Raw genomic sequence first — 15,379 nt, 5'->3', positions numbered from 1 at the left:
TTTTTGAGAATTTGAATTCTGTAAGAGTCTTATTGAAAACCGGAATTCTATAGAATTTCTGTCACATTGTTGACAATTGGAATTATGTAAGATTCATTCACATGATTGAGAACTGGAATTCTGTAGGATTTCTGACACATTGTTCAGAATTTGAAATCTTTTGGATTGTTCAGAATTATATCAGGTTTCTGTCACATTGTGCAGAATTTGAATTCTGTAGGATTTCTGTCACATTGTTGAGGATTTGATTTCATAAAGGTTCTGCCAGATTATTGAGATTTTGATGATTGTAGTAACATTGTGAACTTATTTTGTGCCTTATCTCTAAATAGGGCTTTAGGTGCTTTACAGAAGCATTTGAATTCTGTAAGATTTCTGTCACTGTTGAGAACTGGAATTCTGTAAGATTTCAGTCACTTTATTCAGAACTTGAATTTTGTAATATTTCTTTCGCATTGTAATTTTCTTATTTGGCTTTTCTAACCATCTGTTCAGTCATTGATGGTAGACATGTGTTACTCATGTGAGGCCATTGCATGCTTTTAGTCTTGTGTGTATGTGAGCTTTCCTACATAGAAATCATTATCAGTGCAACATAGATTGGTTTCTTTTGCATACTGTTGAGAGAAAAAATAATGTACATTCTTTTCACTCAGAATGCTGAGCTACATTTCTTTTTGAATTTGTTTGATTGATTGGCAGGTGTTATATGTATAATGTGTTTGGTCATGTTTTTTCTGAAGGCTTAAAGCAGAACAAAAAAGGAAATGTAAAAATGTGTAAAAGGCACAAGCAGTACCAAAGCACCAAAAAATTGTATTATTACAATGAAAAATATGGCCTTGATAATCCAGCTGTTGAAATAGATAATGCTAGATAAAATGGATAAGCCTGGCTCACACTGTATTAAGGATTTTTTTTTTCAGAAGTAAACAAACGCCCTTAGTCGCCTGAATTTGAGATGTTACCTGTTTTCTGTCACATGGTATAAATATTCTAAAACCATTGGTAGTGTCAAATAGAGCACATACATGTAACTGCAGACTTACCATGCTTGTTTCCGTTACTGCCTTTGAGCTTGCCCACAGCTTTCTGATCTTAAACTGTTTGCTATATCATCGTTCTTGACAGTCGGATCACCAGTTGAAAAATGCTGGTATCGCAGAGGAACAGTTGAGAAGAGCGCAGGAGGAGGTAATGTTTCATGGGGTGATATTGACTTACCTCCTTTTACTAATGGCCAGCCCACTGGCCAGCTGCACTGGTTTGGTTTCCCATGATTTCCTTCTGCACCCCTGTTTTCAGCATGTTCCCCCACCACTGTTTTTTACTCTTGTTGATTTCCAGTGGTTCAGTGTGTGCACAGTAAAGATATTAAGAATGGTCGCCATCATCATGTAATGGTTTGTGCAAGTAGGTGTGTGCATCAACATAGAATGCAGTGATTGTGGATTAATCTGTACAATAGTATTATATTAATATCATCATCTTAGATGAACAGGCTATGAAAAAAAAACCCAAAAAATAAACAAAAATTTACAAGAGTACACAAACACATGTATACTTCTTGTATGCATGCCATTGTGATAGCTCTCTCACTCTCTCTCTCTCTCTCTCAGTGTCTCTATGTCTCTGTGTGAATGAATTGAAATCGAATTGATTGACCTTATTGTTTTAGTTTTATGAAGTCTGTCTTTCATTTTCATCCTTCTCTATCTTCCTTCATCCTTTGTTTCTTCTTATCATTGGGTCATTGCCAATAACTAGCATTACAACCCATACATTTCATCCCCATCCACAGTCCTGCATCAAGTTTTGTGAAAGGACTTTGAAAAAAAAAAAAAAAAAAGACAGAAGAGATATAATGATTTCATTTAAACAACTGATTGTCAAAGGAAGATGGTGGTGGGATCAGAGCACTTGGAATCTCAGTTTTGATGAGCACATTTTTCTTTGGTCTTCTTGTCCTGTTTCTGCATGCATCACAGTTCGTTGTTTAAAAAAAAAAAATCATTTCACTTTCAGCTGGTTGTTTTACCTTTGAACTGAGAATAGGCAACAGAGGAAAGAACACAACTCTTGACAGACAATGTGCTGATGAAAATTTCAACAAAATTTTAGCATTTTCAGCACTTTGTTGCAAGATTTATTTTATTATATTCAAGACTAGGAAGTTGTGTATCACTTCGTCACAAATATTAACCAAATCGTTCCAGAATGTGTACGGTGATATTAATCCTGACCAACAGTTAGTATGATCATTGTAAGTATTGACAGGTGAGAAAAGTTTGTGACTATTGACAGTTTTGATATACATGATTTAATCATTATTGTCATTATTTCAAGATCTTTAATTAACTTAAATCACTGCCTAAGAACTAAAACCTCTGAAGCAATGAAAACCGCACAGACTGTAGTTATCACACAATGCTGAAAGGATAAAAAGCAGTGACAGTAATATCACACAGTGTTGATGTTCAGACAGTGACAGTAATCATCACAGTGTTGATGTTCAGACAGTGACAGTAATCATCACACAGTGTTGATGTTCAGACAGTGACAGTAATCATCACAGTGTTGATGTTCAGACAGTGACAGTAATCATCACACAGTGTTGATGTTCAGACGGTGACAGTAATCATCACACAGTGTTGATGTTCAGACAGTGACAGTAATCATCACACAGTGTTGATGTTCAGACAGTGACAGTAATCATCACACAGTGTTAATGTTCAGACAGTGACAGTAATCATCACACAGTGTTGATGTTCAGACAGAGACAGTAATCATCACACAGTGTTGATGTTGGAACAGTGACAGTAATCATCACACAGTGTTGATGTTCAGACAGTGACAGTAATCATCACACAGTGTTGATGTTCAGACAGTGACAGTAATCATCACACAGTGTTGATGTTCAGACAGTGACAGTAATCATCACACAGTGTTGATGTTCAGACAGTGACAGTAATCATCACAGTGTTGATGTTCAGACAGTGACAGTAATCATCACAGTGTTGGTGTTCAGACAGTGACAGTAATCATCACACAGTGTTGATGTTCAGACAGTGACAGTAATCATCACACAGTGTTGATGTTCAGACAGTGACAGTAATGATCACACAGTGTTGATGTTCAGACAGTGACAGTAATCATCACAGTGTTGATGTTCAGACAGTGACAGTAATATCACACAGTGTTGATGTTCAGACAGTGACAGTAATCATCACACAGTGTTGATGTTCAGACAGTGACAGTAATCATCACAGTGTTGATGTTCAGACAGTGACAGTAATCATCACAGTGTTGATGTTCAGACAGTGACAGTAATCATCACACAGTGTTGATGTTCAGACAGTGACAGTAATCATCACACAGTGTTGATGTTCAGACAGTGACAGTAATCATCACACAGTGTTGATGTTCAGACAGTGACAGTAATCATCACAGTGTTGATGTTCAGACAGTGACAGTAATCGTCACACAGTGTTAATGTTCAGACAGTGACAGTAATCATCACAGTGTTGATGTTAAGACAATGACAGTAATCATCACACAGTGTTGATGTTCAGACAGTGACAGTACTCATCACACAGTGTTGATGTTCAGACAGTGACAGTAATCATCACACAGTGTTGATGTTCAGACAGTGACAGTAATCATCACAGTGTTAATGTTCAGACAGTGACAGTAATCATCACAGTGTTAATGTTCAGACAGTGACAATAATCATCACACAGTGTTGATGTTTAGACAGTGACAGTAATCATCACACAGTGTTGATGTTCAGACAGTGACAGTAATCATCACAGTGTTGATGTTCAGACAGTGACAGTAATCATCACAGTGTTAATGTTCAGACAGTGACAGTAATCATCACAGTGTTGATGTTCAGACAGTGACAGTAATCATCACACAGTGTTGATGTTCAGACAGTGACAGTAATCATCACAGTGTTGATGTTCAGACAGTGACAGTAATCATCACACAGTGTTGATGTTCAGACAGAGACAGTAATCATCACACATTGTTGATGTTCAGACAGTGACAGTAATCATCACAGTGTTGATGTTCAGACAGTGACAGTAATCATCACACAGTGTTGATGTTCACACAGAGACAGTAATCATCACACATTGTTGATGTTTAGACAGTGACAGTAATGATCACACAGTGTTGATGTTCAGACAGTGACAGTAATCATCACACAGTGTTGATGTTCAGACAGTGACAGTAATCATCACACAGTGTTAATGTTCAGACAGAGACAGTAATCATCACACATTGTTGATGTTCAGACAGTGACAGTAATGATCACATTGTTGATGTTCAGACAGTGACAGTAATGATCACACAGTGTTGATGTTCAGACAGTGACAGTAATGATCACATTGTTGATGTTCAGACAGTGACAGTAATCATCACACAGTGTTGATGTTTAGACAGTGACAGTAATGATCACACAGTGTTGATGTTGGAACAGTGACAGTAATCATCACAGTGTTGATGTTCAGACAGTGACAGTAATCATTACACAGTTTTGATGTTCAGACAGTGACAGTAATCATCACACAGTGTTGATGTTCAGACAGTGACAGTAATCATTACAGTGTTGATGTTCAGACAGTGACAGTAATCATCACACATTGTTGATGTTTAGACAGTGACAGTAATCATCACACAGTGATGATGTTTAGACAGTGACAGTAATCATCACACATTCTTGATGTTTAGACAGTGACAGTAATCATCACACAGTGATGATGTTTAGACAGTGACAGTAATCATCACACATTGTTGATGTTCAGACAGTGACAGTAATCATCACAGTGTTGATGTTCAGACAGTGACAGTAATCATCACAGTGTTGATGTTCAGACAGTGACAGTAATCATCACACAGTGTTGATGTTAAGACAGTGACAGTAATCATCACACAATGTTGATGTTCGGACAGTGACAGTAATATCACACAGTGTTGATGTTGGAACAGTGACAGTAATCATCACAGTGTTGATATTTAGACAGCAACAGTAATCATCACAGTGTTGATGTTCAGACAGTGACAGTAATCATCACAGTGTTGATGTTCAGACAGTGACAGTAATCATCACAGTGTTAATGTTCTGACAGTGACAGTAATCATCACACAGTGTTGATGTTCAGACAGTGACAGTAATCATCACAGTGTTGATGTTCAGACAGTGACAGTAATCATCACACAGTGTTGATGTTCAGACAGTGACAGTAATCATCACAGTGTTGATGTTCAGACAGTGACAGTAATCATCACACAGTGTTGATGTTCAGACAGTGACAGTAATCATCACACAGTGTTGATGTTCAGACAGTGACAGTAATCATCACAGTGTTGATGTTCAGACAGTGACAGTAATCATCACAGTGTTGATGTTCAGACAGTGACAGTAATCATCACACAGTGTTGATGTTCAGACAGTGACAGTAATCATCACAGTGTTGATGTTCAGACAGTGACAGAAATCATCACAGTGTTGGTGTTGGAACAGTTGCAGAGGCAGGAGACACGGCTGAAGGGTCAGGACGAGGAGATGGCACGTCTCCGCACCCAGCTGGAGGACGCTGACAATGAGGTGATGATTCTGTGCTGAGTGTTGAGTGTGTGGTGGTGCTTTGTTCGTCCATGAACTGGGTGGAAGGTTGGAGCAGAATAGTTAAGAGGCTTATCTACCAATACAGTGTCTGTGATCGTCAGGGTTTGATTCCTGCTCTCGCTTTTTTTTTTTCTTTTTTTTTTTTTTCCCAAGTTTGACTGGAAAATCAAACTGAGCATCATGTCATTTTGATGAAATGATAAATGGAGATCCTGTGTGCAGTATGCACTTATTGTACTGAAAAAGCACCCATGGCAGCAAAGATGGGTGTGTTGTTGAGATGCAGTACAGCCACATCAAGCTGGCAGCCATACACTATTTTCTGGGGTATTGTAAGAGCTGATGGTGAAGTCAAGCATGCTTGTAACAGGACACGGGTGTGTCTGTGTCTCAGATGCAGAACAGTCGCAGCGAGTATGGCATTCATACTCTTATTTTCAGGGGCTATTGTAAGAGCTGACAGTGATGTCAAGCATGCTTGTAACAAGACATGGGTGTGTGTCTGTGTCTCAGATGCAGAACAGTCACAGCAAGTAGGCATCCATACTCTATTTTCAGGGTTTTTGAAAGAGCTGTAGTCAAGCATGCTTGTAATAGGACATGGGTGTGTGTCTGTGTTTCAGATGCAGAACAGTCGCAGCAAGGCGATACTCTATTTTCCGGGGTATTGTAAGAGCTGACAGTGAAGTCAAGCATGCTTTTAACAGGACCTGCGGGTGTCTGTGTTTCAGATGCAGAACAGTCGCAGCAAGGCGATACTCTATTTTCCGGGGTATTGTAAGAGCTGACAGTGAAGTCAAGCATGCTTTTAACAGGACCTGCTGGTGTCTGTGTCTCAGATGCAAAACAGTCACAGCAAGTAGGCATTCTACTTTATTTTCAGGGTTTTTGAAAGAGCTGAAGTCAAGCATGCTTGTAATAGGACGTGGGTGTGTGTCTGTGTTTCAGATGCAGAACAGTCGCAGCAAGGCGATACGTCTGGAGGGAGATCTGCAGACTATGCGCGGGCAGTACTCTGAGGTGCAGGCACAGGTAAGTCATTTTAGGGCTGTGAGGAATGGCAAGGAGCACCTTTCTCTGTTGTATGCGTGCACGTGTGGTATCTTGTGGGTGTGGCGTGCACGTGTTGGCTAGCTGGATAGTCATTGTAGAAGTAGAGCAAGTTTTGTTGGGTTTTTTTGGTTTTTTTGTATTGTATTACTCTTTTTTGTCACAACAGATTTCTCTGTGTGAAATTCGGGTTGCTCTCTCCAGGGAGAGCATGTCACTGAACTGAGAGCACCACCCTTATGATTTTTTTTTTTTTTTATTTTTACACTGAATGATGTTAAGAATCAATACAAGAAAATATATGAACAAAAAATGTAAAACATAGAGAGTGGTATGATATTTGGACAAGGAAAATGGGGTGTAATTACTGTTTGACAGTCATACTTGAATAAAAACACTGTTCTTTATGGAAAGTGTGTGTGTGTGTGTGTGTGTGTGTGGATGGTGGGTAAGGAGGGTGTGTAAGGAAGAAGAGGGAGATTAAAGATGGACAGTCTGGGAGGGATGTGTATGTATGTGGTGTCTTTCAGATCGTCATACATGATTGTAAGTGTAGAATCTGCTGTGAAATATGAAATCGATTTTAAAAACTAGTACATGTAATTTGTTTTTTTCTGTTTTGAATATGACATTCATACATTTACTTACACACACACACACACACACACACACACACACACACACACGATACTCCATCTACTGCAGATGGCTGCTTTTACGGACATACACAAACATGTTACATAATTATGATTACATTCAAATGTGCACACCCATACACACACATATACAAACATGTACATTGAATTACTGTGAAAGTGACAAGTATCTAACCTAGGCATGTAGCGTATTTAATTCTGTTAACATAGTTGGGGTTTTTTCCTATTTATTTGCGTATGTTCATAAACTGGGTTTAGTTTACTTCTCTTAACATGGTTTTCTTTTTATTTGCAAATGCTTATTTCCTGGTTTTTGTTTGGTACTGTATTTGCTTTGGGGAGATTTTGGAAATTCTTGTTTTTCCTTTTGTTGCCGTTTTTTTGTTGATTTTTCATTTTATTTGGTTAACTTTTCTCTTTGGGGTTTAACAGAAAACTCAGGCGGTAAGAAGGAATTTGTGAATTAACAGTATTAATCCAAAAAGCAAACTGGTTTTCATGATTAAACTGCACCCTCCAAAACTACCAGTTTTTGTTTTATGTTTCCTGAAACTTACGTGAATGTAAAAGCCAGCCACTTCTTTTATGTAACAGTTGATTTCCAATCTTTATGATACATGGTTTGCCTGTGACATTGAAACATAAGACAATACACAAGTTTTACCAATGCGTGATGCAGATTAGGGGCATTTTATTTTCCATTTTGAGTGTTTTACTTTCTTGTTTGTTAAGGCTACTTACTCATGTGTGTGATGCTTTTTACTAAAATAAAATGATGTCAGCTTGGAAGTGTTGGGTGGTTTGGTAGTGTTCACTAGCACCCTTATTCTTTTGCTGGATTAGATGTGTGGCGGTTTGGTTTGGCTTTATGTTCATATTAAATAACTCATGTGGTTTGCTTGGCTTCATCTTTTATATTGGATAACTGATTTTTACCTCAAACAGTGTATTGAAACAAATGTTTAAAGAACAGATTTGAACAAAACGCTGAATATTTCACTGATACAGTTTGGTGGATCATTTCTTGTGTCAACATTTCTCAACGTTGGACTTTAAAGATCCAGAAAATGACCAGAGGCTTATAAGTATTCAGGAAACTGGGATGGGGTCTATATGTTTTCAGTACAGTAAATTTAGTTCAAATCACATTTAAACAGTCTCTAGGAAGCTAATGTTTTTGAGAGAAGTCCACACAGATCTGTACTTAAAACATTTATAAAATCCTATCTTCAATTTTCTGCTAAACCAAAAACATTGTGGACTTGTTCACCCCACATTGTCCTTGGATAACCCAAAGCCCTGACCGTCTGTGGTATTTAAAGGAAAACAGACATGAAAAGAAAGGGAGAATCAGAACCTACACTAAAACAAAACAAGACAAAACAAAACAAAAACAAAACAAAAAAACCTTGAAGAATTACTGGAAGAACAACAGAATTTACAAATGTTTACACTGGTAGAGAGAGAAAGAAACAAAAACAAACATTTTGAGTTTCATAAAAAATCAGCACCCCCCCCCCCCCCCCACACACACACACACACACACACACAAAGCCATTGAAAAAAGACAGAGGTACTAACCAGTTTTCAGCACTTTGTGTGGGGTGGGGTTTTTTTCGTTTGTTTTTTGTTTTGTTTTTGTACCAAATTTACAACCCCTACTTAACAAAACAATCCTTGATGAGACTGCAGTGTTGTCTAACCTCCTTGACTAACCCGCCACTGGACAACAACAACAGACCCACACACCTCTATTTATATAGATATATATAAATATATACCCCCTGGCTGCCTGCCTGTACGATGACACATACAACACAGCACGGTGAGTCTGTGGACATGTTGCCTGCGGTCAGTGCTGCTACGCCCATCTCTCCCTTCTGTCCCTCCCTCAGGTGTCCACACTCACCCACAGTCTGCAGCGACTGCAGCTAGCCTCCAAAGATACCCGTGACTTGCTCAGCTCTGAGGTAGGTTCTCTTCTTGGCTCAGCACTCAAGGCGGAAAACAGGAAGACGGAAGAGATGGTGGGATACAGGGAGGTGGAGGGGGTTGGGGGGGATGGGGGAGGAGGGGATGTCTTGAAGGGAGTGGATGGTGGTGGTTTGTGGGAGCCATCAGGAATCTAGACCTTTGTGGGAGGCGTTGAAATGAAGGGAGGGAGGTGTGTGCTTTTTTTCTTCTTTTTTTTCATAGTCATAGAATGATGATAATTGAATGTGCGTGTGTGTTTGTGTATATTGTCCTGTAGTTTTAGACTTTGGGCCGTAGCAAAATACAGATCCTGGAATTCTGTCACTTGCCAATAAACTGTGTAGACTTTGGACAATTGGATGCTTCAGGTGTGTTGAGATACTGTTGAAAGGTGACAGATAAGTTCTTTGAAGAAAACCAAAAACAAAACAAAAAAACAACAAAACAAGTAACACTCAAGAATACTTTTCTGGTATGGAAAGATGTTGGTGAGAAACAAAAACTCACAAACACAAACATACAGACACAAAGACACACACATTCAAATAGAAATATACACCCACACTCAAACTTACACACTCCTACACACATGCATGCATGCACGCACACTTTCACAAAGTACATGTTCACATACACGTGTATTCATGCACACACACGAATTTAAGTATTCATGCAGACACACACAAACTTTCACACTGGTAAGTTTGACGGGGAATTGGCAGCCATGTTTTTTGTTATATTTGTTGTTGTTTTTCTACAGCATTTTTGCGCTGCTGTTTGAGAACACTGGGTGTGTTGTGCATAGAGCTTGTCTGCATGTGTTACGAAAGGCACAGAAAAATGTGTTCGATTTCTTTTTCCTGTGTACATGAGCAGCAACTTACATATTCACTGTTTGTTTATTGTTTTATTCATATTGCCTGAATTATAAGTGTCATTTAGGCATTTAGTTATTAGGATTGTTCCTGTAATGTAACCTGGTTTAGCTAAAAACCAGCATGGTATAAATGAGAGAAAGAGTGCATGAGAGTGCGTGTTTGTGCGTGTGTGTATTTGTGTACATGGGTTTTTTGGGGTGTTTTTTTTAGCTTTTCATATCTTCATGCTATCTTTATTATTCTTTGAATATTGCATGTTTTCTGTGTTCTTTCCATGGAAACCAATGTGGAGTTTTCGTTGTTGTCGTGTTGTTGTTTTTTACTGGACCTTGAAAGGTTTTATGGCTTTTGAATGATGATATTGAGCAGATATCCAAATATGATACTCCCTTTGTCCTCAGAAAATGTCAGGTAGCAAGATTTTTTGTTTGTTTGTTTGGTTGATTGGTTTGGCAACTTTTCTTTCAGCACATTTTGATTCTCCTCTTTATGCTAAACATTGTGTACACTGTGAATGGTTAGGAATTAAAACAATAAAACAACCAACTAAAGACCAGCCTTGTTTCCAGTGAAACTATGCTAAGATTTTTTATTGGTATCCATCATTCAGACACACATACACAACATACATGCACGGTAATCCTTCAGTCAGACTGTGCATGTATGTATGTTGTGTGCATGTGTGTGTGTGTGTGAGAGAGAGAGAGAGAGAGAGAGATGAATTCAGTTCCAGATTTTAATTGCATCAGTTTTTGACTGGTTCGTGATTTCTTTGTGTCATTTTTATTTTCAAAGCTTAGCTTTTCATAGGCATTTCAATTTTTGCTTGTTTACATCACTTTCACATCAGGCTCAGCTTATCTACTTATGTTGATCTATTTTACGATTCATGCTTTTCTGTAAAAAAATAAAATGAAATAAGAAGAAAAATTCTTTAATTTGACAGATTTAGTCAGCTTTTTCACCCTTCATTTTTTGTGTGTTTTGTTTATCTTTTTCTTTTCAGACCATTTTGGTTGGCTTGAAGATAGTGTTGTTTTTAGGCATGCTTCAAAGCCACTGTAAAACACATGCGACATTTGAGCTGTGTAAAGAATGAGAACTGGTGGTTGTGAAGGTGGCTGAACGTACTGACGCCTTGCTGCGGCTCCGCACGGACTCACGGGATGCAGAGGAAAAACTGCGGGATGCCTTAGCGAACGCCCAGCATCAGAGTGAACTGGTCAAACAGCTGAGGGAGGAAATTGTGCAGGCCAAGGCAAAGGTGGGGAGGGGGGGGAGTGTGGGTGGGGGTTTGTTTGTGTGTGAGTGTTTATGCATGTGTTGTGTGTGTGTGTGTGTGTGTGTATGTGTGTAGCTGTAGGAAGAGTTAAAAACAGAAGCCAAGAATGATGCCCAGCTATGAATATGTGTGTGCATACACAAAGGAATATTGTGTGTGTGTGTGTGTGTGTAAGTATGTGTAAGCTGCATCATATATGAATTATTTGTGAATTATGAGTGTTGATAGTAGGAATGCATCATGGTAATATATTCTTCTTTTTTTTTAATAATCACCTTAGATACTTTGTGAGGTATGACTGAACTTAAACTACATGCTTGATTTTTTTTTCTCCATTTTTCTGGATTTTTTCCTCGGCTTACAGCGTAGCAGAATGCGTCAGGAGTGACAGGGTGAAACATTGTTTTCAGTTTTGAAGAAAAAAGGCTCTTATGTTTAGCCATGTTCACAAGAGTCTGTATTAATTCTGTGTGTGTGTGTGTGTGTGTGTGTGTGTGTGTGTGTGTGTGTGTGTGTGTGTGTGTGTGCCCCAGAATCTGGATCATTTTGTTTTCAATATTTTGATGATGATAATGAATGATGATGAGGGTGATGAAGATGCTGCTATGGGAGAGGGGACCATTTTAGGTTTGGGACTAGTTGATTAGGCTGTACCATCATAATATTTCCTGGTGTCAACCAGGCTGAGAAACACAGACACCTGCAGTGATGGTCAGGAAATTTGAGCAGCACTTCCAGAGACGCGTCCGTGAAGTGGATGACCCCTGACTGTATGGTCCCAGTCTTCCCATTTAAGTTCACAGCACACTCAGCTCTGGGTAAAAGCCATTCATGAACAACAACAACAACAACAACAACCCCCAAAAAAAACAACCCCCTCTGATGTGGATCAAACCCACTTCCTCCCAGCCATCAGTCCATGAATCAAACCAAGTTGCCATGGGATCTGTGTTAGCATTTTGTTTTCCTATCCAACTCACAGACTCAGGAGGCTCAGCTAAAGCTGGAGGAAGCAGAGAAGGAGAAGCAACAAATGCAGACCCGCCACGCTGCTCAGTCAAGAGAGGTAATGATAATAATAATCATAATGATATGATAATAATTGTTAAAAATGTTCACTTATGTGGCGCCTACTCAAATACGTTTTGCTCAGAGCGCTTTCCAGTACAATTGTTTCAGTTGGAATACATTGCAATGTATCCATCCATTCATCAAAACATGCCAGTCCAACAAAGTAAGATAAAAAGCTATGACAAGACAACACACAAAAAGTACCAAACTGCAATGAAGTTAGCAAAGTATATATATATATATATATGTGTGTGTGTCTGTGTGTGTGTGTGTGTGTGTACAAACATGCATGCATACACACATATATAACAATTATTCAAAGGCAGTTTTTGAAAGATGAGTCATGAGGTTGGTTTAGAAGCTAGGAATGGACAGGCAGTGTCTTAACCTGTATGGCAAGGAGTTCCACTGGGTAATGCCTGCTTGTGGTATTAACCCATTTCATCCCAGGTAAAACTTGAGTCATCTTACTACTCCAGACCTGGAACTGTTCAAGGTGGTAGAAGCTATAAGAGGGCGAAATCAGAAAGAAAAAGATCAGTACAATTTTGTTTCTGAATGGTTTGCTGTGAAGTTTTTATGTGCCTTGTGTCATAAGGGAATGTTATGTAGGATGAAATGAGTCTCATTATATAACTGTCAGTTAACCTTTTGAAAGTAAGAACACTCTGTTTCCCGTGGTGAAGATGTATAAAGAGTGGAGGCATTGTTGGAAGAAAGATTCCATACTCAGAATCAAAAGTTTTAACTTACTTGTATATTTCAGTGGTTTCGCGCCACCTTTCTCAGCAAAACTGATACAGGAACATCTTGGGTTGTGAGTGAGCTAAGTTCACAGCTACATTAAAGTTACCTGGCCAGAGGTTCCCGACCATGGTTTTCCTGCACACTGTGATAGATTGGGGGGAGTTCCAGGCCAGTGTCCCAGTTGAAGCTGGGCTTTCTCATGTCGAGTTGGATGGCTCCTTTCACCTTTCTATTCCAGAAATTGGTTTCAGTGCACAGCACTGATATTCTGTTCAGTTCAGGAGTATGACCCTGTGACGCGACATGGAAGGCAGAGTGACTTCTTGTTCAATGTCCCTTGAAACATGCATCCAGTGGCCCCTCAGTGTCACCAGTACAGTCCTCACAGTGCTCAGAAGTGGAGGTGGTGCTGTGTCCCTCAGTGTCACCAGTACAGTCCTCCTCACAGTGCTCAGAAGTGGAGGTGGTGTTGTGTCCCTCAGTGTCACCAGTACAGTCCTTCTCATGGTCAGTGCTCAGAAGTGGAGGTGGTGTTGTGTCCCTCAGTGTCACCAGTACAGTCCTCCTCACAGTCAGTGCTCAGAAGTGGAGGTGGTGGTGTGTCCCTCAGTGTCACCAGTACAGTCCTCCTCATGGTCAGTGCTCAGAAGTGGAGGTGGTGTTGTGTCCCTTAGTGTCACCAGTACAGTCCTCCTCATGGTCAGTGCTCAGAAGTGGAGGTAGTGTTGTGTCCCTCAGTGTCACCAGTACAGTCCTCCTCATGGTCAGTGCTCAGAAGTGGAGGTGGTGTTGTGTCCCTCAGTGTCACCAGTACAGTCCTCCTCATGGTCAGTGCTCAGAAGTGGAGGTGGTGGTGTGTCCCTCAGTGTCACCAGTACAGTCCTCCTCATGGTCAGTGCTCAGAAGTGGAGGTGGTGGTGTGTCCCTCAGTGTCACCAGTACAGTCCTCCTCATGGTCAGTGCTCAGAAGTGGAGGTGGTGCTGTGTCCCTTAGTGTCACCAGTACAGTCCTCCTCACAGTGCTCAGAAGTGGAGGTGGTGTTGTGTCCCTCAGTGTCACCAGTACAGTCCTTATGGTCAGTGCTCAGAAGTGGAGGTGGTGTTGTGTCCCTTAGTGTCACCAGTACAGTCCTTATGGTCAGTGCTCAGAAGTGGAGGTGGTGTTGTGTCCCTTAGTGTCACCAGTACAGTCCTCCTCACAGTGCTCAGAAGTGGAGGTGGTGTTGTGTCCCTTAGTGTCACCAGTACAGTCCTCCTCACAGTGCTCAGAAGTGGAGGTGGTGTTGTGTCCCTTAGTGTCACCAGTACAGTCCTCCTCACAGTCAGTGCTCAGAAGTGGAGGTAGTGTTGTGTCCCTTAGTGTCACCAGTACAGTCCTCACAGTGCTCAGAAGTGGAGGTGGTGTTGTGTCCCTCAGTGTCACCAGTACAGTCCTCACAGTGCTCAGAAGTGGAGGTGGTGTTGTGTCCCTCAGTGTCACTAGTACAGTCCTCCTCATGGTCAGTGCTCAGAAGTGGAGGTGGTGTTGTGTCCCTTAGTGTCACCAGTACAGACCTCCTCACAGTGCTCAGAAGTGGAGGTGGTGTTGTGTCCCTTAGTGTCACCAGTACAGTCCTCCTCATGGTCAGTGCACAGAAGTGGACATAGTGTTGAATGAATGATATGGATACTTATATAGTGCCTATCCTCAGAGGGAGACCAAGCTCTAAGCGCTTTACAAACATGGGGTCATTTGCACAACAGGCTGCCTACCTGGACAAAGCTGACTGACGGCTGCCATTGGGCGCTCATCATTCGTTTCCTGTGTCATTCAATCAGATTTCAGACATGCACACAAACACACTCAAACAGACATATAACATTTTACATGTATGACCCTGTCATGTAGGAAGCCATACTCGTTTTTGGGGGTGTGCATACTGGGTATGTTCTTGTTTCTATCTTAAACATGCATATTTGATCTTCTGCGCGGGTAAACACACAAAGGGGGTTCTGGCACAAGCAGGTCTGCACATACGCTGACCTAGGAGATCGGAAAAATCTCCACCCTTTACCCACCAGACGCTGTTACTGAGATTCAAACCTGGGA

The 15,379-nt window shown here is 40.4% G+C and overlaps 1 protein-coding gene across 1 annotated transcript in view; it reads left to right on the top strand.

The window, feature by feature from the left end:
• The window catches only part of LOC143285593 (uncharacterized), a 148,378-nt gene that overhangs the window by 53,304 nt on the left and 79,695 nt on the right, over positions 1–15,379 (top strand). The window contains exons 13-17 of the mRNA XM_076592986.1: positions 5,528–5,611; positions 6,581–6,664; positions 9,234–9,308; positions 11,308–11,454; positions 12,455–12,538. Coding sequence (XP_076449101.1) covers positions 5,528–5,611; positions 6,581–6,664; positions 9,234–9,308; positions 11,308–11,454; positions 12,455–12,538 — 474 coding nt within the window. The remainder of the gene's footprint in view (positions 1–5,527; positions 5,612–6,580; positions 6,665–9,233; positions 9,309–11,307; positions 11,455–12,454; positions 12,539–15,379) is intronic.

This window comes from Babylonia areolata, chromosome 9 (genome assembly GCF_041734735.1).
Source record: "Babylonia areolata isolate BAREFJ2019XMU chromosome 9, ASM4173473v1, whole genome shotgun sequence".
Lineage (NCBI taxonomy): Eukaryota > Metazoa > Mollusca > Gastropoda > Neogastropoda > Buccinidae > Babylonia > Babylonia areolata.
Note: the sequence above shows the minus strand (reverse complement) of the source record. Positions and strands in the feature narration are given on the sequence as shown.